This window comes from Hippocampus zosterae, chromosome 12 (assembly GCF_025434085.1).
Source record: "Hippocampus zosterae strain Florida chromosome 12, ASM2543408v3, whole genome shotgun sequence".
Lineage (NCBI taxonomy): Eukaryota > Metazoa > Chordata > Actinopteri > Syngnathiformes > Syngnathidae > Hippocampus > Hippocampus zosterae.
This window is the reverse complement of record NC_067462.1, coordinates 3451367-3478348: the sequence shown is the minus strand read 5'-3', so window position 1 is coordinate 3478348 and position 26982 is coordinate 3451367. Positions and strand designations below refer to the sequence as shown.

General features: G+C 46.9%; 4 protein-coding genes across 11 annotated transcripts; 2 read left to right on the top strand and 2 right to left on the bottom strand.

Moving 5' to 3' along the window:
- Window positions 1-60: 60 nt before the first annotated feature.
- On the top strand, window positions 61-2587 carry LOC127612211 (uncharacterized). 5 transcript variants are annotated; one of them, XR_007965653.1, is made up of 5 exons: window positions 61-562; window positions 729-902; window positions 990-1409; window positions 2404-2442; window positions 2527-2587. XR_007965653.1 is itself a non-coding variant. In XM_052083184.1 (3 exons), the coding sequence occupies exons 1-3, from the start codon at window positions 202-204 to the stop codon at window positions 1289-1291; spliced, it is 837 nt and encodes a 278-aa protein (XP_051939144.1). In that variant the 5' UTR covers window positions 61-201; the 3' UTR covers window positions 1292-2093. The 5 variants fall into 5 exon arrangements, 1 of the variants encoding a protein (XP_051939144.1); XR_007965654.1 differs by lacking the exon at window positions 2404-2442; XR_007965652.1 differs by having other exon boundaries at window positions 2404-2545.
- LOC127612208 (protein FAM124A) lies at window positions 2102-8013 on the bottom strand. 3 transcript variants are annotated; one of them, XM_052083180.1, is made up of 5 exons: window positions 7803-8013; window positions 7629-7654; window positions 5844-5875; window positions 3291-4033; window positions 2102-2808 (listed from the first exon to the last, which is right to left on the bottom strand). In XM_052083180.1, exons 1-5 carry the CDS (start codon window positions 7830-7832, stop codon window positions 2266-2268), a joined length of 1374 nt encoding a protein of 457 aa, XP_051939140.1. In that variant the 5' UTR covers window positions 7833-8013; the 3' UTR covers window positions 2102-2265. The 3 variants fall into 3 exon arrangements, with proteins under 3 accessions (XP_051939140.1, XP_051939141.1, XP_051939142.1); XM_052083181.1 differs by lacking the exon at window positions 7629-7654; XM_052083182.1 differs by lacking the exons at window positions 5844-5875; window positions 7629-7654.
- Window positions 8014-8577: 564 nt separating this feature from the next.
- tsn (translin) lies at window positions 8578-11771 on the top strand. The gene is made up of 6 exons (XM_052083185.1): window positions 8578-8771; window positions 8899-8992; window positions 9204-9300; window positions 9570-9685; window positions 9771-9850; window positions 10701-11771. Exons 1-6 carry the CDS (start codon window positions 8706-8708, stop codon window positions 10911-10913), a joined length of 666 nt encoding a protein of 221 aa, XP_051939145.1. The 5' UTR covers window positions 8578-8705; the 3' UTR covers window positions 10914-11771.
- Window positions 11772-13406: 1635 nt separating this feature from the next.
- On the bottom strand, window positions 13407-26078 carry si:dkey-91i10.2 (uncharacterized protein LOC555224 homolog). 2 transcript variants are annotated; one of them, XM_052083178.1, is made up of 7 exons: window positions 25622-26078; window positions 18156-19554; window positions 17561-17756; window positions 15281-15512; window positions 14640-15208; window positions 14420-14565; window positions 13407-14289 (listed from the first exon to the last, which is right to left on the bottom strand). In XM_052083178.1, the coding sequence occupies exons 2-7, from the start codon at window positions 19304-19306 to the stop codon at window positions 13497-13499; spliced, it is 3087 nt and encodes a 1028-aa protein (XP_051939138.1). In that variant the 5' UTR covers window positions 19307-19554; window positions 25622-26078; the 3' UTR covers window positions 13407-13496. The 2 variants fall into 2 exon arrangements, with proteins under 2 accessions (XP_051939138.1, XP_051939139.1); XM_052083179.1 differs by lacking the exon at window positions 25622-26078 and adding an exon at window positions 21732-21795.
- Window positions 26079-26982: the final 904 nt, after the last annotated feature.

The window sequence follows — 26982 nt, the reverse complement described above, 5'->3', positions numbered from 1 at the left end:
ATAAATACAACTTAATAAAATATAGCAAAAAACGACTCAAATAAAACATGTGAGTGTCGTGTATGGTGGAAAAAAAAGCTACGCTTTACGTCATCACCGCGCGACTGTTGTCGATTATTATTTACACCAGTGGAGTCCAGTCAACTACGAATCCGTTCGCTGCCGAATTGTTCCACGTCGTCCTTCTTTCGGTGATATTTCATGGCGCCGCAAAAGACCATCCCGTGGTCGGTTAGCGAGGTGACGCAGTTTCTGATGCTGGTGGCCGACGAGAAGATTCAAGTGGAGCTGGACGGCACTCGCAACGAGAAAGTGTACCGCGAACTGGCCCAGCGAATGGCCTCGTTCGGTTACGAGAGAACCTTCCGCCAGTGCCGCGAGAAGCTCAAGAAGCTCAAAAGCGACTACCGGTCCATCAAGGACAACAATTGCCGCGGAGGCTCCAACCGCAAGAGCTGGAAGTGGTTTGGACATATGGACGCCATCTATGGACACCGGGACCGGGACAACGGCAACCGCCTGAGGGACGACTCCAGTTTCCTGGAAGTCATCATCGCCGACGGTATGCTGGACACTCTTAAACCAATTTACTTCCGTTTCAATTATTTAATGGACAATTCTCACGTAGGTTACATTTTTTTCATATGTTTATCTCTTTTTAATAATTTCCTATGAATTAAACTTTTTTTGTTAAAAAAAAAACAACTATTCAACCGAATTCCTTAAAGAGTTGAGCCCAACATTGGAAAGCCCTACATTGGAGGACAACACTATGAGCCCCAAAGGCGACTCTGCGGTGCCTCCAGAATCCATGCACATCCTTTCACAACACTCCGAGATGGACTCCGACGTAGAAGAAGACGATGATGTCAGCGTTCCGGAATTTTCACCGCCAAAGCGCAGTAAGTCATGCAGCTGCAACTACATACATCCAAAATTGCAGTGTGCGGATTTCGTTTGTACTATTCACCCTCTCGTTTTTTCCCGAGATGGACGTCGGCGGACGCCGTGCGACTCTGACCTGGTGGCTGTCCTGCGCGAGATTCACTCTACCGATGTGGTTCACCACCGCGTCGAGGAGGCGCAGCAGGAGCGCGCCATCCGCCTTCAGGAGCTTCAGTTAGAGCAGCGGGCTGAACACTTCCAACTGGCCCTGGAGGAGATGAGACTATCCAGGGAGACGGAGGAAGCTCTCAGGAGACAGGAGCTGGACGCAACCAACGCCTTTAACCAGGCCTTCTTGGCCATGCTCGGGAAGCTGGTGGAGCACTCTGACTCACAGCGACCATGAAGAAATGCCCCGACAGTATGGTGGCGTGGACAAGATGGACGGTTGCAACATTCGCAGGAGGTTGAAGAAATGCTGGGATCTTTGAGTGAGGTTGACGACCAGTGCGGATGACAAAACGGTGAGACCTTACAATGAACTTGACAAATTGGCGTAACATTTTGTTGACAAAATGGTGAAAAGTTCACTTGGACATAAATGGAACCTTGCGGTGACACAGACTAAATGTTGGATCATTCTGAGTGCCACTCGCAAAATGTCGGATCATTCCAGGGATGAAATGATGTCTCTCTGTGGATTCTGCCACTCGAGAGTTTTATTTATACAGGGACGATTGACAGCTGCCAAATCACCTGAGGTTGACTCCATGTTCAGCTCATGGTTTTAAGTTCATCCTAACTGATGGACAACTTGAGGAGGAAGTGCAAGTCACAAAACAAACACAAGAGGGCAGCAGAGCACTTCCATACACTAGGTTGCGACCTCAATGCCAAAAAAAAAAAAAAAAGAATATTCTTATAATCATGTGTTTACACTCGCTGGGCACTTTATTAATTGCATTAGCACAATAATATGCGGTGTAAAAAAATTAATTCAGCCAATTGTAATACAGTACTCGCTTTTGATTGACAATTGTACCTAATGAAGTGTCCAGTGAATGTACTTTTCTGGTGTGATCGGAATGAATATTATATATTGGAGCTATTTTATTTGATTATTTTTCTGTCCCTGTTAATTCTCCATCAGGCCAAAGTAATTAAAGTTTTTATTGTCAAACGTATATTGTCAAAACGTTTTGCTCAACTTGTACATGAAGTGTAAACACAATGAAGTTATTTAAATATGAACCTACACGTTGAAGAAAATACCGCTGCCCTGCGTAATACAACTAAAGAGAACAACGACATCATCCATGCAGTCTAAAAAATAGTCCACAGTTTCGTCCTGGGCCCCTGAGGGGAGAATAGTGCTACACGTCAAATGTAGAATTCCTCGACGTCTTCCTCTGCATGTCCATCTAGAAGCACTTCATGGTCGTCCCCATTGATTGATGTCATGGAGAAATTCCTGTCCCTTGCCCGCTCCGGCGGGGCCGTTTTGCCTTCTGGATGTAGATGCTTGGAGTGGGATGCCGGCGGGCCTGCTTGGTGGACGTAAGCCGACACCACGCGAAGGTCCACGCCGCCTGCTCGGACCGTGGTCCCCGTGTCCACATCCGTCTCCTCGGTGCCCACCAGGGCGTCCACGTTGAGGCGAAAGGGAGGGACGAGGGAGGCCTTCTGCTGGAGGGAGCGGCTGGGGGGCCCCGGCGAAGAGCTAAGGTTGGGCAGCGAGTAAAGCGACTCGGAGCGGACGCCCCTCCCCTGGCCCTCCGAGGGATGGAACCATTCAGGATAGGAGTCGTCCTCGCCGCATAACGGGAGGGAGCGCAGGGACGCCTGATGATGCAGGACCTTGCGGCGGGGCGCCGTCCGATGGGGGGGATGATGATGGCAACGACGCCGGTGAGCAGCTTGCACCTAAACAGTACACCCAAAAAAAAACGGAAAGGGTCTGAAAATGGCATTTTCAAGTCCAGTCCTTATAAAATGAGGAGCTGGGATTAAATGCGTGACGTCTGAAAAGACGTCTCAATACGTCTTTGGGAGTGAATGAGTTAAGCGTGGTTGTCAGCACACATTAGCACTTTGTTAGCCTCTAATGGCGCTAGTGGGCCGATGCTTAATCTGATTCAACTTTCCAAACTGATCTCCTAGTAAGTAAATAAGAAACAAGAGAAGACAAGATCAGAGCAAATTAGCCAAGACGAGACGGGATGAGAAAAGAAGACAAGAGCAGGAAACGAGAGGAAAGAAGCCAAGATGAGGATCCCAGCGAGTAGTTGGGAGCCAGACCAGGTACAGTATGTAAAGGCAAGGGAAGACCAGAGAAGAGAAAACTGGAGAAGGCCACAAAGAAGAAAAGACAAAAGCAAATGAAAGACCTCACACCAGGTTCTGACCTGCAGTAGAATTTTATTCCCGTCGTAGTCTTGGGTCTGCCACCTCACGTCACTGATGGGCCTGCACGCGTTGGGCAGGAGCGGCACCAGGGCGCCCACGTCTCTCACCCTCACCTCCACCGCCGACGAGTCCAGCGGGGTCGGGTGCCTCCCCCTGGGCAGCCTCCGGAAGGCCATCTGGACCTCCAGGTGGGGGTTGGCGTAGACCACCAGGAAGCAGAAGTCGTGTTTTTTGTGGGCCAGCCGGCGGCCCAGCAGAAGCTTGTACAACCGCACCGTGTGGGCGTAGTTGTCATGGCAACAGTACAGGGTCAACCTTAGGGTCCCTTTACCGTAGCGCACCCTCCTCAAAGCCCACAAGGGGGTGCCGGACCCCAGCGTGAAAAAATCCTGCGTGGTCGGCGCCCCCAAGCGCCGTCCTCCGCTCACCACCTCGCTGTGATGGTAGCGCCACGGTGGATGCGCCAGCTCCTGGCCGCCACCGTTGCCCTCCCGGAGGAATAAAATGACCGCCAGTGCCGGTTGGGGAGCCCCCCCTTGGTACCCGTGGTGGTGCTTGGGTCGGGGACGCTCGCAGAACGCGGCGGCGCGCTCCGACACCCTGAAGAGCTGCAGTTCCGGGTGGAGCCGCGCTAGCACGCTGTCTGCCGCCCGCTGAAGGACACCGCCCTCGCCCGGGTCCGCGATCAGGTGCACGCTCACCAGGAAGGGGTCCCGCTGAAGGTCGCCCATCCAAACGTCGCCTATACGACGAAAAAAAAATAATAATCGGCATTTCCACCTAGTTTTGGAAACTTTTAGTTCTTGGTACTTTCGAAACTTTTGCGTCAAACTTGTACCCGATCATGTCGCCGGTTCTCACCAAACAATTTGCCCAAACCAATTGAAACATACTGTATACCCCAAGGCGGCCCGGTAGTCCAGTGGTTAGCACGTCGGCGTCACAGTGCAGAGGTACCGGGTTCGATTCCAGCTCCGGCCTCCCTGTGTGGAGTTTGCATGTTCTCCCCGGGCCTGCGTGGGTTTTCTCCGGGTGCTCCGGTTTCCTCCCACATTCCAAAAACAAGCATAGCAGGCTGATTTAAACGCTCTAAATTGTCCCTCGGTGTGAGTGTGAGTGTGGATGGTCGTTCGTCTCTGTGTGCCCTGCGATTGGCTGGCAACCGATTCAGGGTGTCCCCTGCCTACTGCCCGGAGACGGCTGGGATGGGCTCCAGTACCCCCCGCGACCCTAGTGAGGATCAAGCGGCTCGGAAGATGAATGTATACCCCAAATTTTGGTTCAAACTTCCCCATCAATCTTTTTTTTGACGTGCTGTGGAGCTTTTTCAGGTACTACTCCCTTACCAGGGTCTTCTTTTGGCCTTAATGAAGACAGTCCAAACACACAACAGTACTCTTAAATCAAGTCCCCGAGTTGTGTTCAGTTTTTTACCCTCTCTGGTGAGAGGCCCACGTGGGGGTGGGGGGGGGGGGGGGTGCGTGGGATGGGGGTGGGGTCGGGAGGGGTCTCCCGTGAGGAGCCTCATTAGTGCCATTAGGAGTTTTATTAGTGCAGGAATGTTTCCCACCACCACAGCTGGGATGCATTCAGGTGCAATCCGTCTTTTTAAAACTGCGGCTCACTTCTGGCACAGCTCATGATGTCATATGAAAAGAACGCACATTAAACACAATGCCAGCTAAGAGGAACTCTGTGTGTGTGTGTGTGTCTGTGTGTGTGTGTGTGTGTGTGTGTGTGTGTGTGTGTGTGTGTGCTCCATGAGTAACTATCTGTATGTATTGGCGCATATACATTCTGAGTCCGTTGAGTATCTCGGTGTGCCTTTGCCAAACCAATCAAATCTTGAGCAAAACTTGCTCATATTGAATTATTATCATTATTTTTGTTATTATTACAATTATTTATTTGAGTCCAATCCTATCGATCTGAAGTTTGGCTGCTTCAGAGTGAGGGAAACCTCTTTTTCCCCAATATTTGAGCAAACCCCTCAAAACTTTTCGCCAATTCTATTCAAGCTTTTTGCCTCAAGCCTTCTAAACCTTCACCCTAACGCGTTCCTAATCCAATCTGTACTTTTCCTCAAACCTTCTGCCCAGTTCTTCTTAAACCTTTGCCTCAAAAGTTTGTCTAATCCTAACCCTTAATATAGATCGAAACTCAAGGAGGGCGCAAGGATGCTCCTTGTAACCATGGTAACACTCGACCGATCCAGATATCACGACGAGCTGCTGCTTCGGCTATTTTAGTGATAATTAACCGTATTTTGCTAGTTAGCTGCATGGCCATGTGAGACACACACACACACACACACACACACACACAGTAGAACTTCCTGTGTTGCAGATTAACAAACCGCTATTGGCTCTAATCCTCATCGTGACCCACAAAACTGACGAGTGGGCCTGCTCACACCGTCACACTTCCACTGATGTCATTGAGGGGGATTAATTACAGGGAGCACCAATCAACCCCCCCCCCCCCCCCACCCCATAAGGAAGTAATGGCTTGTGGTTTAATGACTTGCTTGTGTGTTTGCGTGTTGTACTTACTGCTAGTAGATGACAAGGGACTGTAATCTGACCTGCAGAGGATGAAGGAGAAAAAGAGAGCGTTTCTATTAAATGGGTTGTCAATCAAAAGCACACCTCAACTTTTTTTTCCTGAAAATATTCTCAAGACAAAAATAAACTTTTAGCTAAATCCTTGGCCCCCACTAATCTAAACGTTTGCCCAAATCAAGCTCGACTTTTTACCCCAACCCTTTGTTCAAATCAATGTACATTTTTGACCATTCATTCAAGTGCACTGATTACGGAGCCACCGCGTGGAAAGCAATTGTCACCCTCGCGACCCAATTATCGGAATGCAAGGATGGGTTTTGCGTAAATGGCGCAGGAAACGGAAGGAGAGAGAGTGTGAAGCGGGTTCCATCCCGGAAAGGTCGGCAGTCGTTGTCAGGGCATAAAGACAAACAATGGAAAGGTCGCCAGCCAATGTCAGAGCGGACGGCGCGATGCCTTTGAGGGGCTTTTTCACTCGATGATTTACTCCCTCCTGTCCGTAGACGCCACTAACCATAAAATGGAGCACGGGAAGGATGCGGAGAGGGAAAAAACGACAATAAAAAGACATCAAACTGACAATTTGGAGCACAGCGAAGCAATTTAGTGAGCCGGTCGGCAACGTCCAAAGACAATAATGGCCACCAGCAAAAAAAAAAACAACACACCACTTTTTTTTGGAAGAGGCTCTGAAACAAGGGCAGGCTTTGAAATCCAAAATATTCAGTTCCTGTGTGGTCCCGTCTCTGGAATAGTCTCGCCTGTCATTAAACATTCAAGCTGCTCCATCCAAAATTGTCCCCAAAATGCAAATAAAAGATGAGAAAAGCAGGGATCCATTTCAGGATTGATGTGCTTCCCGCTTTCCCGCCTTCGCTCCAACTTTGGCTCCCGGGATGAGGTATCACCTCCCAAATGCAGAGACACAGTTTGACTCTGGCGAGAAATTCCCGGGCTCTTTAGACAGAACAGCAATGTGGAAAAATGCTGTTTTGACAGGAAGCTTGCCAAAGGAGCTACTCCTGTCATGTATTTGTAACCCCATTCCATCTCATTGACGTTTTCACCCGTTTGTTTCTCACATTCCGTGGTAAACTACAGTGCGATGCCATTTCATCCAGTCACCCTGACATTAATCCCATTTAGGGGGAGGGGGGGGGATTCCTTAATTGCGATGGACACGATGCGGGTACAGATTAGGCAGGCGGCTCAGGGATGACGTTACCACACAGACACGCAGACACACACGGGCGGCTAATAGAAAAGTGAACATGTTAATCCACACTGTCATCTGGATTACTCAATATGCATCTAATCTACCACAATATTAGGTAATCTGATGAGATCCAATACAACACAGGGGCAATGTCGTTTATATTTGGTGGGATTTCTTTTAACCACTTGAACGATGATATTATGTTTACTACAATCAATTTTAAAATCGAGAAATTAAAAAAATAACATAAAATCACATTCAAGGAGTAGTATTTTATTATTATTTTTAAGGCCTGTGATGATCTCAAAAATATTTTTCTTTTCTTTTTTTTACCCTCACTCACTTAATTATCATTTAAAAACCAGTGAGGGGAAAAAGGCGCTTCTCGCTTTGAATGGACAAAAGTAGCGCCTTTGGATGGACGGATTTCATTGTAATTTCCGTGCAGGGAAATAAATGACTTCATGAAAAGCAATGTCATTTTTTCTTTTTTTTTTTTTGGATCTCATATGATTATTCATTCTAGTTTGTTTGGGGTTAGAACAACAGCTACATACCACTCGTGAGGTCCATTTGTTAATATCTGAAAAAAACATTCGTTTTAACAACACAAGTAGGTCAAAATCATGTGACTTCCCGCACGTATGTCTCATGTATATTATACATTTTGTCATGTGTAGTAGAGCATCTGGTAGTGATTTCGCCTTCTCCTCCTCTTTTTTGCTACTCACCCTGCAGTTTCTGCTCCCGAATCCACGCATTCATCTTCTGCGGAGTTTTTTTCCATCTCAAGAGGGGATTTAATAAATGTAGAAAGTGGCGAGAGGCATTGATTTTTTTCGTCCCAAAACACACAACGAGGCGGGAATAATCAGCAGCAGGAGTTGACAGACTTTCTTGAGTCAGTCTGACTGGGGTGTCACAAGCAACAAGCGACTGGAGTCAGACGGCGGTGCATTTAGGGTACCGTAGGAAATCTAATACTTCCACAATAAGACGTCATTTTCCCCTGTCCACGTTTATCCCCACATTTATATATATTGGGCGAAGACAGATGAGATAGGCTCCAGCGTTACGATAAAGCGGTTTCAAGTAATGGATGGATGGATATATGTGCGCGTTTGTGGTAAGAATGTGACGACGAGCCTGCGCCAGCTAATGTTCCAAAAATACGAACTGCCACTGAAGACAACATCGGTATTGTACTTTTGGGGGGTGATCAATTGCATTAATTTGTCAGAAGTTCGAGCTTTATTAAATAAAAAGTAAGACCATGTATGACGTTTTTGAGAGCTTTCTTGTTTCTAGCACTGGGTTTAGAAAGAAGATGTACATCAAATTATTTTTAAAACATTCTTTTTCAAGTGATGTGTCAAAATAAACATTCTGAGAAGAAAATCCATTAAAGGTGAGTTGAGACTTGATTTCGGGTTGCCTGTTTTTGCTCTTGCAATTAAAATAAACCCCGATAATAATCGTTTTGTTATATGACGCCATCTCTCAGCGCCTCTGGGTGAAAGCGCATGCGCAGAAGTGGCGTTTCGCGGGTACTGTCTTATGTTTTAAACAGCGCCATTTAAAGTAATTAAGTAAAAGGTTCGTTGCGTGTGTGTAGCTAATAACAGAGCTCCGTCATGTCGGTCAGCGACATGTTTTCCTACATCCAGGGCTTCTTGAGCGCCGACCAAGACGTCCGAGAGGTAAGAAAAAGAACCGTGTCATGTTTAGGCTGCGAGCTAACGGCTAATTCTTAAGAGCTAGCCAGTTAGCCGCCGTGTGACGTGTGTTTAGCTGCTTTCAACATTTGTGATGCGTTTTCATCGATAGGAAATCCGCAAAGTGGTGCAGGTGCTGGAGCAGACCGCCAGAGAAATCCTCACTGTTGTCCAAAGTGTCCACCAGCCGTCTGGATTCAAAGACAGTACGTATTCTGCTTCCCTGTTTCATATCTACCATTAATCGAGAGGTATAAAAATTATATCCTTTCCCATTTGAAATGAGTGGAAATGCCATTAATTCATTTCGATGTGTTAATAACACCAACATCAGTTTTTGTTAAAATTGGAGCTCAAGGTATTCCCCCCTCCACCCTTCCTCCAAATATGAATTATATTTATTTTGTCTCCTAACAGTCCCTGATAAGTGCACAAAGGCCAGAGAATTGTTTGGCACAGTCCGGACCCACATTGCCGACTTGAAGACAAAGTTCCCTGTGGACCAATATTACAGGTACATAGACCACCATTCAAGTGTCTGCACGCAGTCTGTTAGTCTATGAAAATTAACGTTTTAAAAGAAAGGCTATAATTGTTTGTGGGTTTAAGAGGATATATTTTCGCATGTGAACACAATACGGTGCCATTAAAACAGGATTTAGTGATAAAAATGCTTCGCATCATATTTTGATTCAAAACAATTTGTGTAAGCAAAGCTTGTGTTAGGTGCGTGGGTCTGGACTGTTATCACACCAGGGACCCACATTTTTTACTTTACAACAGGTTTCACGAGCACTGGCGCTTCGTCTTGCAGCGTTTGACCTTCCTGGCAGCTTTTGTGGTCTACCTGGAAAGTGAGGCCCTTGTGACCCGCGAGGAGGTGGCACAAATTCTGGACAGTAGGTACACGTTTGCCTGTCTGTCCGTACGTGTTGTTGCCATCGTCGTCATGGCACACACCCTCATTGTGTGTGTGTGTTCCAGTTGAGGTGGTGCGCGACAAAGGCTTCCATCTGGATGTGGAGGACTATCTGGCGGGTGTGCTGATTATGGCCAGTGAACTGGTGAGTCATTTAAAAGCTCAATTTGCATAGACATAACTCATTTGCATATTCAGCATAAATTAGAGGCCCAGTAAATCAGATTAGTCGGCACACGCTCGGTGTAATCAACTTGACTTGCGTTTACGTCTTCCCAGCTGCAGGGGGCAATCAAGTTCAGTTTTTAATAAATCCTAGCAGTTTGCTAGTAAAATAAACAGGTAGTTATACTTTTTGGATTTTAATGTTTGTATTTCTTTAGTTGATTACATATGGTGCTTTTTTTTTATCCAGTAACAAACTTACTATTGCATCATTAGGTCTTATTTTATATTTATTTATTTTTCCACATCATACTATTTAACTATACAGCAAAAAGCTGAACATTTTATATAATGTATTAAAAAATAGAATACAGTTTTGATTCTACATGTGTTCAAAATGGAAACCTTGAACAATCTGCTGAAAGGGACAGTGTGAAGAATTTCGTGCCATCTAGTGGTGAATTTATAGAATGCAACGACATAATCTCGAACGGTGCGTGCATTTCGAAGCACTCGCAGTCTGGTGCATCAAAGAGAGACCACACTTTGCAAGCCGACCACAAATTTCTTTAGCAGAGGTCCAAGCAACAAACATGGCAGCCTCCTGGAAAGAGGAGGTGCCCCCTTTGTAATATAATTGCAGATTATTGAAATTAATAGCAGGTTTTTTAAAATGACGAACTTTGAACCAAATTTTGCCCATTGCCCCTTCAAAATTAGGCCTTCAAGGATATATGATAAAATATAAACTTAAAAACGTACTCAGTCTTTGACTGCCAGGGGCACCCTCATCGCGGCTTTAATTTTGGTTCCTCCGACTTCCTGGCCAGTCGCGCTTGGCAGTTAACAGCGTGACGGCAGGCGACTACAACCGCCCGCTGCGCATCTCCAACTTCATCAACGACCTGGACTCGGGCTTCCGCCTGCTCAACCTGAAGAACGACCCCCTGCGTAAACGCTACGACGGCCTCAAGTACGACGTCAAGAAGATCGAGGAGGTGGTCTACGACCTCTCCATTCGCGGACTCAAGAGCGACCAATAGGAGGCACCGTTGTCAGGAACGCTGCCAGGCCCGGAAGTCCGAGAACCGGGATCTGACCGAAGGCCCGCCTCGGACGGACATTAGCCCCTTTCACACTGTTGATCAGTCATAATTGTAAGACTCATTGGATCTTTTTGTCGGTTTTCAAGTCTCAGATAAAACGGTTCAAAGCTAAGTTTGGAATCAACGCTGTCGATGTCCAGTCAAGTCAGAATGACCAGAGTCTGGCAGTTAATTGGCCGGTCGATATTATGGCTTTTAAAAATAGGCAAAAAAAAAATTTCCCCCGGTTTGATTCAGCCCCCCTTTCCAAGTCGCAACCTTCCACACAGACTGCTAACACAAAGACAACAATGATGGGACATTGTGAAAGGGGCGACTCAAAAGGTGTCCGTAAATGCCGTTGGTGTGAATTGGCAATACGTTATCGTACACGGTTACTACCGATAAGCATCGGAGACGCACGAGAAAGAGAATTAGATACCATGAAAATAAAGTCGGAATATTATGAGGCGGATTGTTTTCAAGTAAAATTTGATCAGAGGTGCATTTTTTTACTTGCCCTCCCCCCATCTCTATTCCTTTTTTTACCTTAATTTTAGTTATATTATCTCCTTAAAACACTGCTAATACTACCCCCCCCCTTAAAAAATGCAACTTTTAGTTTTGCAATATTATTTTTTTTCCTATCGGGTACTATTAGGACAAATATGATTATAACCCCCCCCCCCCCCCCAAAAAAAAAAGTGACACCAAAGTGGACCTGGTATGTTTTGTACTGTTGGTTTTTTTTTTTTTTACACATTTGCTGTCTTGTTTGCCATGGTGTGCAAAATGTAAATATATTTGTATACACAACCTGTGGCGGCTCTTTACTTCAAACCACACACATTCAGGAAAGCCATCGAAACGTCGGTTTGCACCATTTTAATAGGATTGACAATATTTTACATGTTGAAAGAATACGGCAGGAAAAGAAGAAGCACTGTCTCGTCGGTGTACACAGTGATCGGCTACGCTAACAGCATTGAAATATTCCGTTTTGATGTCATCGCTGGATAAAGTGCTTTCAACGAAGTAAAGCTCTCGCCACAGAGGGCGTACTGAATATGCTTAAAATTGGCTGTCGGGGTGAAAGGGGGTCGGCGGGGTGGGGGGTGGGGGGGGGCAGTCCAAGCCTGTCCAAAGGCTGAAACAAGAGCCAAGGCACAGTGGCTCAGACCGTAGACGGGGTCCACAGTTTCTCAGTCAGCATTTTTATTTTGTTAACCCAACCTCACAAAAGCCCCTTTTACACTGCCCACTGCAGACACTTTTCCTCGCCGTGTGAACTCTCAACTTTTGACTTTTTGCCACACACAAAACGATTTAAAACTTGAAAGAAAATGTCACATTTTATCAGCTTTGGAGGCTCCATATATAATGTATGCTGTGCAGTATTTTTTTAATCAAACCATACAAACGGAAGGGGGGGGGGCGGGATTGTCCACAAAGGAGTGCAAACAAAGAGTGGGAATATTTTCAGAGGCTGTTGGCAATCTACCATTACACCTCTGATAGTCCAGTTTGCCACTTGAAAGGAGCAACTTCAATTTCCACCTCGTCCACATTGACCGAAACGCCTTTGCTGGGCAGTGTGAAAGGGTCCCACTTCAATTCTCCCCATCCTGCCTCGGATCATTAACACCAGACCTCGAGCCAGGAACTCAGTCACAAAAACAGCTATGACAAACCGAACAGGAAAAGCCAAAAACGGGATTTCATGATCTGTGGAAAAAAGGGGGACAGAAAGCGTCTACTCGTATGGCCGGTTATTGCTGTAAAGAGGGGGTCGGGAGGGGGGGGGGCTCCCTTTTCTGTGGCAGTGAACGCCAGGGTGCATTAATTAGCGAAAAACACCCGCCCCCCAAAAAAGGACAAACAAAAAAGAGCCATGTCCCCTGTGTGAAATCCAGTTATCCCCACGTGTCTACAAAAAAAACCCAAAAATGGTGTCTTGTTCAGTTGTTTCTCCCAACAGATGTACGGAAATAAAACAGTCTTAACAATCATGGCTGACACACAACCCGCAGTTCAGATTATTATTATTTTCGGGAGTCATCCAAAATCTTTGATCATTTACTAAAGCCGCGCATTTCGATTTTGTGACGCATCAGTCAAGGGGAATTAGGGCCACGTTGAAAAGAAGAAAATCATTTGACTACGACAGGTGTGTCCAAAGTCCGGCCCGGGGGCCAAATCCGGCCCGCGGTCGAATTTCAGTAGTAGTAGTACGATATTTAAGAGGACTTTCGTAAATCCCAATTTTTTTCCCCTCATTAAAATTTGAATCGTCTATTTTCTCATTGAAATCTAATACCTGTCGTAGATTTCTTTTTTCAGCGTGGCCCATAATATTCGGTGTGCCCATCGCTTTGCAAACCAAAACAACAGAAAAGTGCTCTTGGTTTGTCGCACGTCGGAAGTGTTGACAAAAAAGTGTTTTTTTTGTGGGGTGGGGGGTGGGGTGTCGGTGAGGCAACAGCATGGTGTCACATTGCAGTTTTTGGGGGGCGGTCTATCGATAGCGGAAAAAGGCCTCGCTCAGGACCGACTTTGATTGGTGTTGATCATGATATTGGGCAAAGCGTTGCGTCTCTTGCGCCAGGTTCCCAAGTCCCGAGCGTACCTCTTCATCTGGTGGAACCAGTTCTGCGTCCGGGACTTGTCCGTGGCCCGAAAAACAAACGACTCCCGCCGGATGTCCAGAACCTCAAAAGTATCCTGGCACTCGGGGTCCATGGACACCACGCAGTTGGCCAGCCGGATTGGCTCGCGCATGACGGCGAACTTGCCGCTGCTCTTGTCCTTGATCAGAACCAGAACTCCGTCTTGGACGCTTTCTCCCGCTTGCTCCGCCCCGGGCCGCGTCCTCACCATGAGCAGACTCTGAACGTTTTGGAACTTGAGCGCCTTGCTCCCCTTCTTCACCCACTGCCCGTCGGCCGGCTGCGAGAGCTGCAAGGGTCCCTCCATGACGAAGCGGGTGTCTTCCCGGGTCCAACCCAGAGTCTTCATGGACGCCTCCCGCATTTCGGCGTCCACCGGCTCCCGATTCTTGCGGCTGTCGCGGCGGAAGGATCGCAGGGACCAGGAGGCCATACCGTTCCCGTCCTGCTGCTTGGTCTTGGTGTTGATGTGCTCCAGGTGGGCCTCCACGCGGTTCTTGGCCTCACGGAGCCTCCCGAATTCCGGGTGCTTCTCCGGAGTGACTTTGAGGAGGCGGCTGAGCAGCAGAGGGTACTTGGTGACACGCTGAAGAGGCGCCATGAGGAACGAGCGCAGGTTCATGCGACGCAACGCCGTGTTGTCGTTCTGGGAGACGTCAAGGAAGATCCTGAAAAATGCGAAAAGGCAGAGTGAGACTCCAGAGACGCCTCGGAATAGAAAACCTCTGAATTAATGATGAGGTCCCGCCTTCCGTGTCAAGAACTACACCGCGGAATCAAAAAACCTCGAGTTGTGACCTGAGCAGTTCCTTCTCCTTCTCCAGCGCGTTGAGCATGTTCACCGAGGCCGACTGTTGTAGGCAGTACGTCTGGAAGGCCGGCAGCATGTTCACGAACTCCAGGAAGATCTCGCCGACGGATACCGTCAGCAGATCCTCATCTCCCTAAATCCAAACGCCAGAGAGTCCATGAGTGGAGATGCCGGACAGTCAAATCGCTCGAGGTGACGTCTTCTCACCTGGTCCAGGGCATGTTCAATGGCGTCCTGCAGATGTTCCGTGAACCTCTCGTTCACGTCCGCCAACTCCTGGACGTTGGCGAAGACCACCGCCAGCTGCTCGGCGCCCAGCAGGCCGGCGCTGCGCATGGGTCCGTAGAACTCCTCCTTGATGATCCTCAGGTCCTCGCCGTAGCTGCTCTCCGTGTTCAGGAACTCCAACACGGCTTCTTTACGTTCCGTCCGCAGTTTGGCGCAACGCTCGCATGCGCTGCGGCCCTCCGAAGTCTCGTCTCGCCGACCGCAGTCGCTGCACAACGAGGGTCTCTTCCAGGCCCGGGAGAGACCCGGTCCGATGCCGCTGTCGGCCCGCTCCACTTCCACGCCGCGCCGCCGCCGCCGGGGCTCGGCGCCGTTGTCGTCCTCCTCGCTGAGACCCACCACGCCGCTGTCGGCGCTCAGGCTACTGATGGTGCTCCATCGGTGATGACGGGCGCGGGCCCTCCGGCGATCCGACGCCGGACGGTCGTCCGGACCCGCCGGGCGCTCCTCGCCGGGCGGCTCCGAGTGACCGCGAAGCACTGCCGGAGCTGCGGCAAAGGGTCATTTTACGTCCCCCGTAAATCGACAACGAAGCACACCGCGGCGTCCTTTGTCCTCACCGCTGTCTCTCTCCCTCCGATGATGTCCTCCATGGGGCGCGTTGTTCTCCATCTTGGCCTTCATCTCGGGCTGTTTGCGACCGGCGGCATCTGCCGGCATGGGGTAGCTGCGGTGCGATCGCAAGCGACACCCGTCAGCCTTCTGCGACCGCTCCTGCGCACCCTCCGATCCAGTTGCCTGGAATCGCTCGGATGTCGTGTCTGAGCTGGAACGCCGGCAGGCACCTGGCGTCTGAGGGTTGGGAAACGATGCTTGGACATCATGTTGTCACGGCGATATCGATAGCATATCAATGATATCAGAATGTATCGTATTGTGTAATCGATTCACTAGCCTCAAATATCACAGGATATACCATGTTGTGATGTTGTATCACATCCCTTTCCATTAACGGATTAACAGATCAGCATCAAATATCGATACCATGACATTTATTTTGTATCGATCTCGGCACATACTGTTTTCTTATCCTATCACATGCCTCAAATATCCGTATATTCTAGTCCGGACCGTTATCACGATACATGCACCAAATGTCGATATCCGGATAACGTAGCGTTGTTTAATAGGATAGTACTGATACGCAACCTGTTAGATATTGTGATGAATCTTATCCTCTTCTTCTACAGTGCAGTATAAATACACAAACCTCCAACCAAATTTATCAGCGAGGAATCTAGGCGGCCATGTGCCCTGAAATGTAAGCTCTTATCTCCAAGATAATTCGAAGCATCCCAGAGTGAGAATTCCTCAACATGCTGCATCAATCCGAGTCCCCCCCCCCCCACCCCCACCCCCAACCCTACGCAAGCTTTCAGGTTTTGTCAGGCACGGGCTGGGGAAACAAATCACATTTTACGCTCAGCTTCAGGAAGGTTTGAGACAAGGAATGGTCGCGGCACTTAAAGAGACAGACGCGAATCGCGAGTAGGCACAATTCGCGCTACACTGACGTGGCTTATTTGATTTCGGAAATGTATTCCGCTGTTGTTTATTAATTGAAATAAAATGGAATATTTGATCTTAAATAGTGGTGACTAATAGTGAGTATTAAATAAATTACAGTGAGCGCTGCGCTGACGTAGCATCTGTATATTTTGCGGCGGCAATTTTATAAACAAGTAGCTAATTCCAATCACTATACTGACTTACTGTCTGAGGTGGCGACTAGCTTGTATTCACATTTATTCACAGTTACAATGCATATTAGCATCGAAGGCATCAGTGGCAGTGAATGAGTGTTTAACAACAGTAGCTAACAGCGTGCGCTACTTTGACTAAACCTGTTTTTTGCTCAAATGTAGCGGCTAATAGTGGAATATTGGCGTAGCATCTGCCTATTTTGCTGTAGCAATGTGTTAAGTAGCCGTGGCTAGCTAACAACTAGTACGAAATAGTGGTGGCTACGGTGCTACGTTGACTTAGCATTTACAGTACGGTATATATTTAGCAGTGACTATGCGTTAAGAGAGTGGTGGCTAATGGTTGTCGTTATACTGATTTATTATCAGTACACTCAGTTAGCATATTTACCGTCTTAAATATCAGTGGGTAACAATGCGATACTGGCAGATATGCTACATTAGCAATGTATTCAACCAATGACAAACAGTGTAGAATGGCGGCATCTAACCGCACCGCATTGACTTGGTAAAAATCTACTAAGTATCTGTGGCTAACAGCGCTTGATAGAATTTTACCATTTTATATATATATATATATATATATATATATATATATATATATATATAGTGGTAGCTAATAGTGGTAGCTAACAGCACGACATTGACTTGTGTCACCTGAGGTGACATCCGAAGACGGCCCCCCACTGATGTCTTGAGCCACAGCTGTTACATAATGCTCCTTTAATTTCCTGTCCCCCCCCACCCCCCTCACCTTTTTCTTCCATTTTATTAATCCGATCGGAATGCTAAACCTTCTTAAGGGGAAAACGATACGAGTGACCATGCCTGTTTGACCCCAGGAATGCTGCAGGATGGATGGATGAATAGATGGATGGATGGGTTGCCAGGGATGGAGATAATCCCACTCCCCCCCCCCCCCCCCCCCATTTTATGCATCCTCAGACAGTTCGTTCCACACGCACACCCGTATATATCCCTGCTTGGGCGCGCGTGTCTGTCGCAGTGTCCTCGCCATCCTAGAATGCCGACAAATAGCGAGCTAAGCTGCCGCCAAACACAACACACACACATACACAGACACACACACACACGCACGCACGCAGGAACACGCCGAAAAAATAAAATCCTCCTTACACATTCTCCCGCTTCTTCGCCTTCGCCGCCGTCGTCTTCTTCTTCTTCTTCTGTAGGTGTCTGGTGGCCAGCCTCGGCTCCTGCCGCGGTTGCCATGGCGACGGCGGCAGAGGGCTGGTGGGGGGCGTCGGGGGCGTCTCTGTCCCGCTCAGCTGACAGTCTGACGGGGGCCTCGGAGGAAATGTCTGCACTGCAGCTGTTGGGAAGGGTGGGGGGGGGGGGGGGATCGGAATTGGACAGGGGGGGGGTGTCAGTATTTTTGTCAATACATAAGCAACAAATATTTGATACTGTGTTAGATCTTTTTTTTTTTTTAAATAGTACACCGCCAAGCATCAAATATGATAAAGTGAAGAAAGGAATCATGTCCTTTTTGGTACAGTATTGAGACACAAGCATCCAAGAAATTATTTTTTGATGCATCACATTGATAGCGATCTCGTTACGTGCGGCATCGAACGAGGGTGACATCGATTTCGTGATGCGTGGCTTCGTCCAACAGCGCGAACATGATTGTATCAATTAAAAAAAGCTTCAAGTATCAATTTCGATGACAGTCTAGATATATAAGCGACAAAGATTGGTATAGATTTACCTCTTTTTTATGAGGTCCAGAGCTGAGCCAATGAGGCCGTCCTTCATTTTGTAGATCTTGGCCCCGTAGCTGGTCAGGTCCGTTCCCTCCAGGAGCAGCGCAGGGCAGCAACTGGACGGCCGCCCTTTGTGGTCCTTGCCGGGTGGGAACAGAACCGAACCGACCGGTTCCAGACTGGACCTCCGACGCCGCCCATTATCGCCGGCTTCTCCCTGACTTGACGCTTGCAATGGGGTCCTTGGAGAGGGGCCTGTGCGGATCGGCGAACCCAGTCCGGTCTTAGAGGTGGGAAGACCAGAGTCCTCGGAACCTGCTGCGGACTCCTGGTTCCGCTCCTTCATCCTCATCCTCTTGAACTCCTCGAATGTGGGGATATACAGGTGGCCTGTGGAAACGCTTTGCCGGTGTCCGTTGTCCCCACCCAAGATGGGAACCGCAGTTTGGGACACCGGTCGCGACTTTGGACTACTCGGTGCCCCGTGGAGAGCCAGGTTGGGGCTGCTGTTCTGCCGGCGCAGTTCAAGTCTCCTCAGGACTTCCTGTTTAATCTCCTGGGGACAGGTCAGACGCATGCCGCCCACCGGCCGACACCCCGAGTTCACTTCGATGGGGAAGGAGTCCGTGGTACGCAGGGGTTGGGTCTTCGGAGGGTCCGTTGCTGACCGTGCACTTTGGAGGCGAAGCTTTTCCCGCAGACCTTTCCTGGCGTCCCATTCCTCTATTCCACTGGGGAAAAGCAATTGTGGGAAACTGGGCACATCCTTCCTACGGGGACTATGTTGGGGGTAGTATTCCAGACTCGCCAGCTTGGACCCATCTGGGGGCCCGTCGTACCAGTGACTGGTGGCCGTGTAGCCCACAATAAACTCACTGGATGAGCACAGACCTGAATCCAGAACTGGGTTCCAGTTCAAGTTTTCCATGCTCCGGTATAGCCTGCCCCCCGTTGGAACATCGAGAGAACGTCCCGGCACAGTGTCCGGGGGCCCCTTTTGACCAGGGCAATGTCTCAAATTGGACAGCAAGGTGCTGCTGTTACACCTGGACGCAAGCGGGAACCACTGAGGTCCACGATAGATGGCGGCGCCTCGGTACCGGGGGAAGCTGGGAAGTGGGGCGCTGGACAGGAGGTGGGAGACGCAGGGTTCCATCGCCAAGGGGTTACTCGAGGGAGGTCTCACGTCTGGCACGGCTTTCCCCAGGGTCCATCACAGTTACCCCCAGGGATCAGTTTGTTAACTAACAGCCAGCGTGTTATTTCTTCTTCGAATGGTGCGTGAAATTACCCCATTTTGGGTTTTTTTTCTCATCTGGCCTCCAGGCTTCCGCTGCGGCCCCCCTCCTCCTCTGGCAGCTCTGACGTTCGCATCCCACAACGTACCTCACATCTTCTGGGTGCCTTGGAAAAAAAAAACACACAGCATAACTTGGTTTATCTTGATCCCGCTGAACCAAACTGAAACACCACCGATTCCCTTTCACGCAGCTACCAGAAATTTACAAGGCCCAATGAATTGATGGGGGGGGGGGGCTTTGGTGTTAGCATGTTGCTCAGTTGGACAAAAACGTAAGTAACGCTTCTCAATAGCCCCATTCACACTGTCTGTTAAAGCCATACGTTTTCAGCCTTTTTCTGCGTTATGTGTGAAAATCACCAACATGGAATAAAGCGGCCCAGAAGTTTTCCGGTTTCCAAGAGAGTATCTGAAGCAGGTGGGGGCCGGTTTTCAAGGAAATAGCGTAAAATCCGGACAGTGGTCTGCAGTTTAACACCTGACACTTCTATCGTCCTATATGCAGGACATGCAGTGTCTCTGTGTGAAACAGACAAACAACTAATTAGGAGCAAGTTGATTTGAATTTTCCCACAGGCGGCATGCAGACAAGACGAAAAACAATGTGAATTCCTCACATTACACACATGAATGTAAAGTAGAGCACCCCCCCCCTCCATAACCCCCTCCATCCCTCATGAGATACTAGGATGTCGAACAGCGTGTCTGTCAAGTGACAGTCATTTTTTTGCCGTGACTCCCGATGCGTCCCTGCAGTACTGAATGATTGACACCACTTGAGAAAAAAATATATAACATACTATATATATATATATATATATATATATACATTCAAGTATTCAGATCTTGTCAGTTATTTGTTTTTTTTTTTTTTACCCTGATGCCGAAAAAAAGCAAGTCTTTATTTGAGGAAGGTGTGTATGGATCACTTTGAACCATACCAGGTCGTACCTCAAATTAAAGCCCCCCCGATGAGTCCTTTCTTAAACCTCCAGACATGTCCTCTGACGATTCATACCTCGAACGATATATCATCGTGGTTTGCCACTAGCCTTGCGGGATGTCGTTTCCAATATTTTGGATCAGTTAAGTGGACTCGGGGTCATCGATGCGTGGCGCTGATGACACAGCGAGACCAGCCATTACTAAACGATCACATAGCAAAATGAGCCTGATGGGAAGTCGAATGTCAATTAACTGTGCGTGAATTGTCATTGATTTCGGTTTTCATTCATGCTTCGAGGATTTGCTTCCCGTTAACGCGCGCAACAAAAACGAGCGGCTCTCGGCATGTTGTCATCACTGCGGAAGCTTATTGTGGTGACATCAGCATCTGCCGACATTGAGAGTCTGCTCATGTTCGCACGCACGCACGCACGCTCACACACACAAGCTATGTATTGGGGGGGGGGGGGGGGAGGCGGGAGAAAGAGTCCATCCTGCTCCAAAGCGTCTCATTAAAAGTAACCCGGGTAGATGATTGATGGGTTGATTAATTGATTGGTGGTGCATGTGATGACTGTGCTGTGGTTCAATATCCCTTTGGCCTTGTTGAGCGTGTTTTTTTTTCTGGGGGGGGGTGTTTTTTCATGTAAATGAATCACAAACCCAATTATACCCCTAAACCCGAACCAGAATCGCTAAACTCCAACTCCAACCCCCTGACCTCAAAAGCCAAATCCTGCCCCCTAACCCTGCTATCAAACCTAAATCCGAACCCTCAAACTCAAAAGTCAAGCCAATCACCGAATCCAAATCATCACCTCCAACCTCCCCCAACTCCACCCCCGACCCTAAACCGCGATTTAGAATAATAAATCATCGAATTACATCCTCACCCCCCAATCCATACACATAATCACAAACCCAAATCCTCACCTCAAAACCAAATCCTACCCAAACCCTTGACCTAACCCTAAACAATAAGCACAAGCCCTCGTTCCAAACCTCACCCTCATCCTTCGCCAAACTTGACCGGCCGGCGCAGAGATTTACGTCGCAACTAACTGACACCCGTCACACGCCCCCCCCCCCCCCCCCCCCCCCCCGGCAGGTGCGACGCCATCAATTACGGAAGCGGGCGTCTTTTTCAGATTGCTCTCGAGAACGAGACTCAAGCAGCTATTGAGTGAGGCGCACGTGGAATCCCTTTTCTCTCACACTCTTCTTTTCTCTTCTCTTTGAAACCACCAGCTGCCTTCAAAGTGGTTTTCCTGCCGAGGCAAACAAAAACCGGGGAAACCGTTTTTGTTTTTTGTTTTTTGTTTTTTTTTGTACTCACGTTGTGTGTTTGCAGCTCGCATCCTTGCCGGAGTCCATGTGTTGAATGAATCAATGTGCATGGGGGGGGGGGGGGGGGGGGGGGGTTGGATCCCTCCGCTGGCTTTTGTTAAGGCGAGCAAGTGCCCCCCGACTGAGCATGCTCCGGTGTGAACGACCCTGGTGGTTGCCGCGGAAACCGGCAAGCCACTCGCTTAGCTCGATGCTTTTTGTTACTACATTTGTGCCATCATACGAACACGTATCGACGGAATCCGTTTAGATCGGCAAACAAGTCGACGGGGGGGGCTTTAATTTGAGATACGACTTGACGTGGTCCGAAGTAATCCTTTAATGCCCCTCATTCATACCTAACGGTCAACTCTCTGAAGGCATATTTTCAAATTATATGAAAGAATGTTTGCGGTGTGTCCCGCTTGTTAAACGATGACATCACAAACTCAAAATATTTACACTTACATATTGGAAGTTTTTGAGTGAGGCATTTGTTGCTGACGTCAAAGCATAACAAGTCGTATCTCAAATTAAAGGTGCTAACGGGTGCTTTCTCGATCTGCAAATATTTTTTGACGCAATGTTGGAAAATATACTTAGGAATTGTTTTTTTTTCCCTGAGGGGAAATAATGAGTTTATTTGAGGCAGGTGTTGATGGATGACTTCAAACCATTATTATTAAATTCACTCATTCACTCCCAAAGACGTTTTTAAACGTCTTTTCAGACTGGGTCCAGAATTAGCTGGTATTGAATGAGTTAGAGGCTTTGATGAGTGCTTCCTGGATCTTCCGTTATTTGGGTGAAAAGTTATAAGCGTGAAAAAAAAAATACACTTACATGTTTTTTATGATGTTGAAAAGTGAGGTATTTTTTTTATAAGGGAGTCTGAGCGTCGTGCCTTTGATCTCCCAGGTTACTAAAATGTCACGTTACACTCAGTTAAGTTCTTTTGGTGTTGTTCCATCCCACAAAACATGGCCGCCCACTTCCTCTTGCCCCCACCCCCCACCCCCACTACCCCCCACTGCATACGGCTGTGGTGAGCGAGGGACCCACATGATGAATTATTGACCCCATCAACCCCTCCCCTTCATGAATTATCCAGGCGCAAGGACCCGTCTCATCTTGACCGGGCCGGTATCGAGTGAAGCGGACTTCTCTCAGGAAGGACATGCAAAGACCTGCTCCTATTGGCTCCCAACAAACTCGTGATGACCTATCTTGGTTTTCATCATGGCAGGACGAGTAAAAGTAACACTCAAGATCATTTTTCTACGGACTCGATGATGGCATGCTTTTTATTTTTTAACCACCACAATAAAAACAAACTACCTACATACTGTTGGGAGCGCATTGAAATCATTAAAAAAAGATGACAACTATTTTTTTTTTTTGTTGAAGGATAAGTAGAAGGGTGACTCGGCCTGACCAGGTGGTACGCCCAAGCAGCTGACCTGACAACAAACATTAAGTGTGCAAATGGGTCACACATATCGGCGTACGCAGGCCAGTTTCCCTCATTCATTATTTAATTTCCCATCTGTAGCAGATATAGGGAACTCCACTCAAGCGGCGTGCTGTTGCGTAAGCTAACACACGCTAGCACATATCCCGGTCTGTCAAGGCCACCTGCGATGAGTTTGGGTGTGGAAAAATCCTAGCGTGCGCCAGTCAAGCCCTCTCTCCTGCCACAGGTCTTCCAGTTATGTTGCGCCATTTGTTTATATCCCATAAACTTTGTCTTATGAACGTCAGCTAGCTTGATGCACAACGGAGTAAGAGGGACTAACGAAGCTAGCATCGATGTGACCGTAACAATAACCCTAACCCTGTGGGCAACTAATATTTGCACACAGCAAACACATGCAAACAGGCAATGCGCTCACGAGCATATATTCTTTATCCTCCGGGAAATATGACTTATACTGCAGCCTAGCTGCGATTGACTGAAATCCTATTATGAGAGTGCAACAATCGATTCATCAGCTAATCGATATGTCAAATTCATTGAAATAGTCCTTGTTCAATTTAAAAATGTCCAAATTCTTGTCATTTCAGCTTCCCGACAGTAAATATTCTGTTTTCTGTAGAAACTATTCTGATTATCTTTGTGTTTTGTTTTGGCTTTTTTAAAAAACCTAAATTAGACAAATATTCACTTTTCCTCTGGAAAATGACGATTTTTGCCATTTTCTCTGATGTTACCAAAACAACATAAACAACCACGTGTTGTATATGTCTGAATGGTCAATTTAAAATCATGTTTTTAAATAAATAAGGGATTCAAAAGATTTTTTTTCATCAGATTCATCGGTTACTCCACAAAATACTCAAAAGATGAATTGATGATTAGAATAATTATAAACTGCAGCTTTAGTTATTACTTTGTTTTATTAACTGCAAAACTATAGAGTAATATATTTGTAAGGGGACAGATGATTTGATTTTAATTTAGCAAATATTTTTTTTTTTTTGCCACCAAAAAAATAATAATATTGCTTGCATTGCTGTCTGTTGACATTGCAGCCAAGAGCAGGAATGACAAGGTTATTGGGTTATCGGCTTACTTTTTTGTCTCCTTGGCGTTCCCGCTCCGCCGCAATCGGCGACCTCGACATGCTTCATGGAGGCGGCGTTCTTGCCTGTGAGGCTGCTTTACATTTAATACAGAGCAGCGACTGCACTGCCAAAGTAATGAGTCCAAAAGTCTTTTTTTTTTCTTATTTACTTTACTTTAGCTGACCCTTTTTTTTGTGAGTACATATCGATAGGGCTCATTGATGCTGCTCAGTCAATGAAGTGAGCAAAACAGCTGATGTCAGCGATCGGGCTAATGCATGCTAATTGTATCGCATACATCAAGTGTAGAGTCAACCTAACGTCTGGCACCTGGCTGAAGTGTCGACATCCCAGTGGGGTCCGTCATGTTATCCGTTGTTTGACAACAACGCAGCACCACCTCGGCTCATTAAATGCAGGCATCTTATTGATCCCGTGGCGGCTTCAAAAGGAAAATGTTGCCTGTGGTATTCTCGGAGTGTGATTCAGTCTTTTCCGTGGATGTAAAAACACAGACACAATATTTGGCAATTTGTTTAGTTTTGGGTTTGTTTGTTTTTTTGGCCATGCCGATTCCAATATTTGCCAGAGAAAAATCAATAACCAATTAATTGTTGATTATTAAACTATATATACTGTATATATAATGAATAATTAATTTTTTTTAAATTAAAATTTTAATTTTGGTATCTGTTTAACCAATATGTTTCACCTTTAACCATAAAAAAATTGTAATTAGCTTTACTTGGCTATACTTTGTCCAACTAGTTTACCAATTTGAAGGGAGTACAATTTACAAGTACTTTGTTCTGCCTTCTGTTTATCTTGGGTGTATTTACACGTTTGACCACTAGATGGCGTACTTTTCGAGCATTACCAGCATCACAGTCTATGAGTTAGTTGTCACCACATTTGTGTCGAGGAATATGTTGAATCTTGCCAGAAAATGTTCAGGAAAAATGACCCTACTAATGACATTCTATATTTTGCCATTAAAACATTTGGTTTGTGTCATCAAAGTCTAATTTCTGCTGACGGAAAAGCAACATTTGACCGCAAAAAGTTCCAGTGTGGCACGGTTTTCCGTGGAGGTATTTTGGCCCAAAAAAAGGCACATTTGAATCTATTTCTCCAGGAAATCGGTCGTCACCTCACTTGACAAAAATATCCAACATCTTGCCATTAAAATGGTACATGTGCTCACAAAACTACATTAAGCTATGAAAGCACAATTTGTTGAAAAAATAAAAGGCTTTGTAAGGCCACATTTTGCCCCACACGGCCCAATTTTTGGCATGAAAAATGCCCGAGATGCTTGACGTTACGCGTACTCACTGTCGATTAGTTGTGCTCCGTCACCTCCATCGCGTGAGGCGGATGGCAGGTCCTCTTAGCCCCCGGCGTGGGGGCAGGTTCACCGGACAGGTTGAATAAGCCAGCCGCTCCTGCCAGCAAAACGAGATTTGTATTTCTAACACCCCCCTCCCCCTCCCGAAAATAAATAAATAAAAATGCTGAGGAAGAAAATCCGTTGAGTGTCGGATCCCTTCCACGCGACCTCTTTCTTTGCGGCTTTCTCCTTGGGAACTGTGCTGCGTTCAAGTGCGCCTCGTAAAAATGAATACGTCAAATAGGAGCATGCGTTCAGTCACTTTTGGTCGACCAAAAAAACAAAAAACAAAACATAAATACATTGACTTCAGTACCGAATAAAAAAAAAACACACCATGCTCAAATGCATTGAGTGTATGCCCGGAAACATTGAAGTCTGTTTCGAAACAGCAACTGACCTAAAGTTCAAAGGCGTTTCATGGACTGTACATCAAAGACAATTACATAATAATTACATAGCGTAAGAGAACACTTTATACTGTGCTATGAAGTTATTGTTTACTGTTGAATAACTGTAATATCGATATATCGACAGATATATTCATATTTTCGTAACACCACCACTCACCTAATGAATGTATTTTTGTAAATATCAAGGAAATTTGGACAACAAAGGTTTACAAAAATTTTAATGCTAAGAATTGTCTTTGAGTGTTTCGAAAACATACAGTTTATGATGTTCATGAAAGGGTGAAAGTAATGAGATGTTTACGTCCAACGTGTTTGTTGGGTCAGGTAAATTCTGATCGTATTCCAATATTTATACAAACACACTTGACAGGTTCAAAATCGTTTCATATTCTTCGAAGAAGGTGTACAACCTGAATCGTCTTTAATGTTTGTGAGAAGTATGTCAAATCTGTGAGTGAGCAGGAAAGCAAGATATTTTTTGACTGTAGCGCCTGGAAAGAGGCTATCTATCATCAACGTTGTGGACGGGGGCAACCCCCACATTGCATAAAGGACGTCAACTATGACATTAAGAATGCAGAGCTGGCCCAAGGCTCCATTGGGCCCAGAGCACAATTTGATTTGAAGGCCCTCTATTGATCTAGAGGCCCTCTATTGATTTGGCAAGGCCAATAATATAGATTATTTTTTTTAGTCCGACTGTGGATTTCTCTTGGGTGGGAGAACACGACCATGGAAACACGAACCCTGCTGGCTTTCCCCTCACGCTCAATGAAAATGGACCCGGCGGCCATTGACTGACAGAAAGATGACATATCATACAGCCGCTTTGTCCAAGTAAAGCCAGCCTGCAGATAAATCCAAGCGCAAAGTGGCCAAGAGCCGATTCTTTT

Excerpts from the sequence above, each read along its gene's own strand:
- LOC127612211 (XM_052083184.1), top strand. The coding sequence starts at position 202 with ATGGCGCCGCAAAAGACCATCCCGTGGTCGGTTAGCGAGGTGACGCAG. Across the intron at positions 563-728 it reads GGAAGTCATCATCGCCGACG|AGTTGAGCCCAACATTGGAA; the intron begins GTATGCTGGACA and ends AATTCCTTAAAG. Across the intron at positions 903-989 it reads ATTTTCACCGCCAAAGCGCA|ATGGACGTCGGCGGACGCCG; the intron begins GTAAGTCATGCA and ends TTTTTTCCCGAG.
- LOC127612208 (XM_052083180.1), bottom strand. The coding sequence starts at position 7,832 with ATGCGTGGATTCGGGAGCAGAAACTGCAGG. Across the intron at positions 7,655-7,802 it reads TCGGGAGCAGAAACTGCAGG|ATATTAACAAATGGACCTCA; the intron begins GTGAGTAGCAAA and ends TGTTTTTTTCAG. Across the intron at positions 5,876-7,628 it reads ACAAATGGACCTCACGAGTG|GTCAGATTACAGTCCCTTGT; the intron begins GTATGTAGCTGT and ends CATCCTCTGCAG.
- tsn (XM_052083185.1), top strand. The coding sequence starts at position 8,706 with ATGTCGGTCAGCGACATGTTTTCCTACATCCAGGGCTTCTTGAGCGCC. Across the intron at positions 9,301-9,569 it reads CCTGTGGACCAATATTACAG|GTTTCACGAGCACTGGCGCT; the intron begins GTACATAGACCA and ends ACTTTACAACAG. Across the intron at positions 9,686-9,770 it reads GGTGGCACAAATTCTGGACA|TTGAGGTGGTGCGCGACAAA; the intron begins GTAGGTACACGT and ends TGTGTGTTCCAG.
- si:dkey-91i10.2 (XM_052083178.1), bottom strand. The coding sequence starts at position 19,306 with ATGGAACCCTGCGTCTCCCACCTCCTGTCCAGCGCCCCACTTCCCAGC. Across the intron at positions 17,757-18,155 it reads CTGGACCTCATAAAAAAGAG|CTGCAGTGCAGACATTTCCT; the intron begins GTAAATCTATAC and ends CCTTCCCAACAG. Across the intron at positions 15,209-15,280 it reads TCGGAGGGAGAGAGACAGCG|CTCCGGCAGTGCTTCGCGGT; the intron begins GTGAGGACAAAG and ends CCTTTGCCGCAG.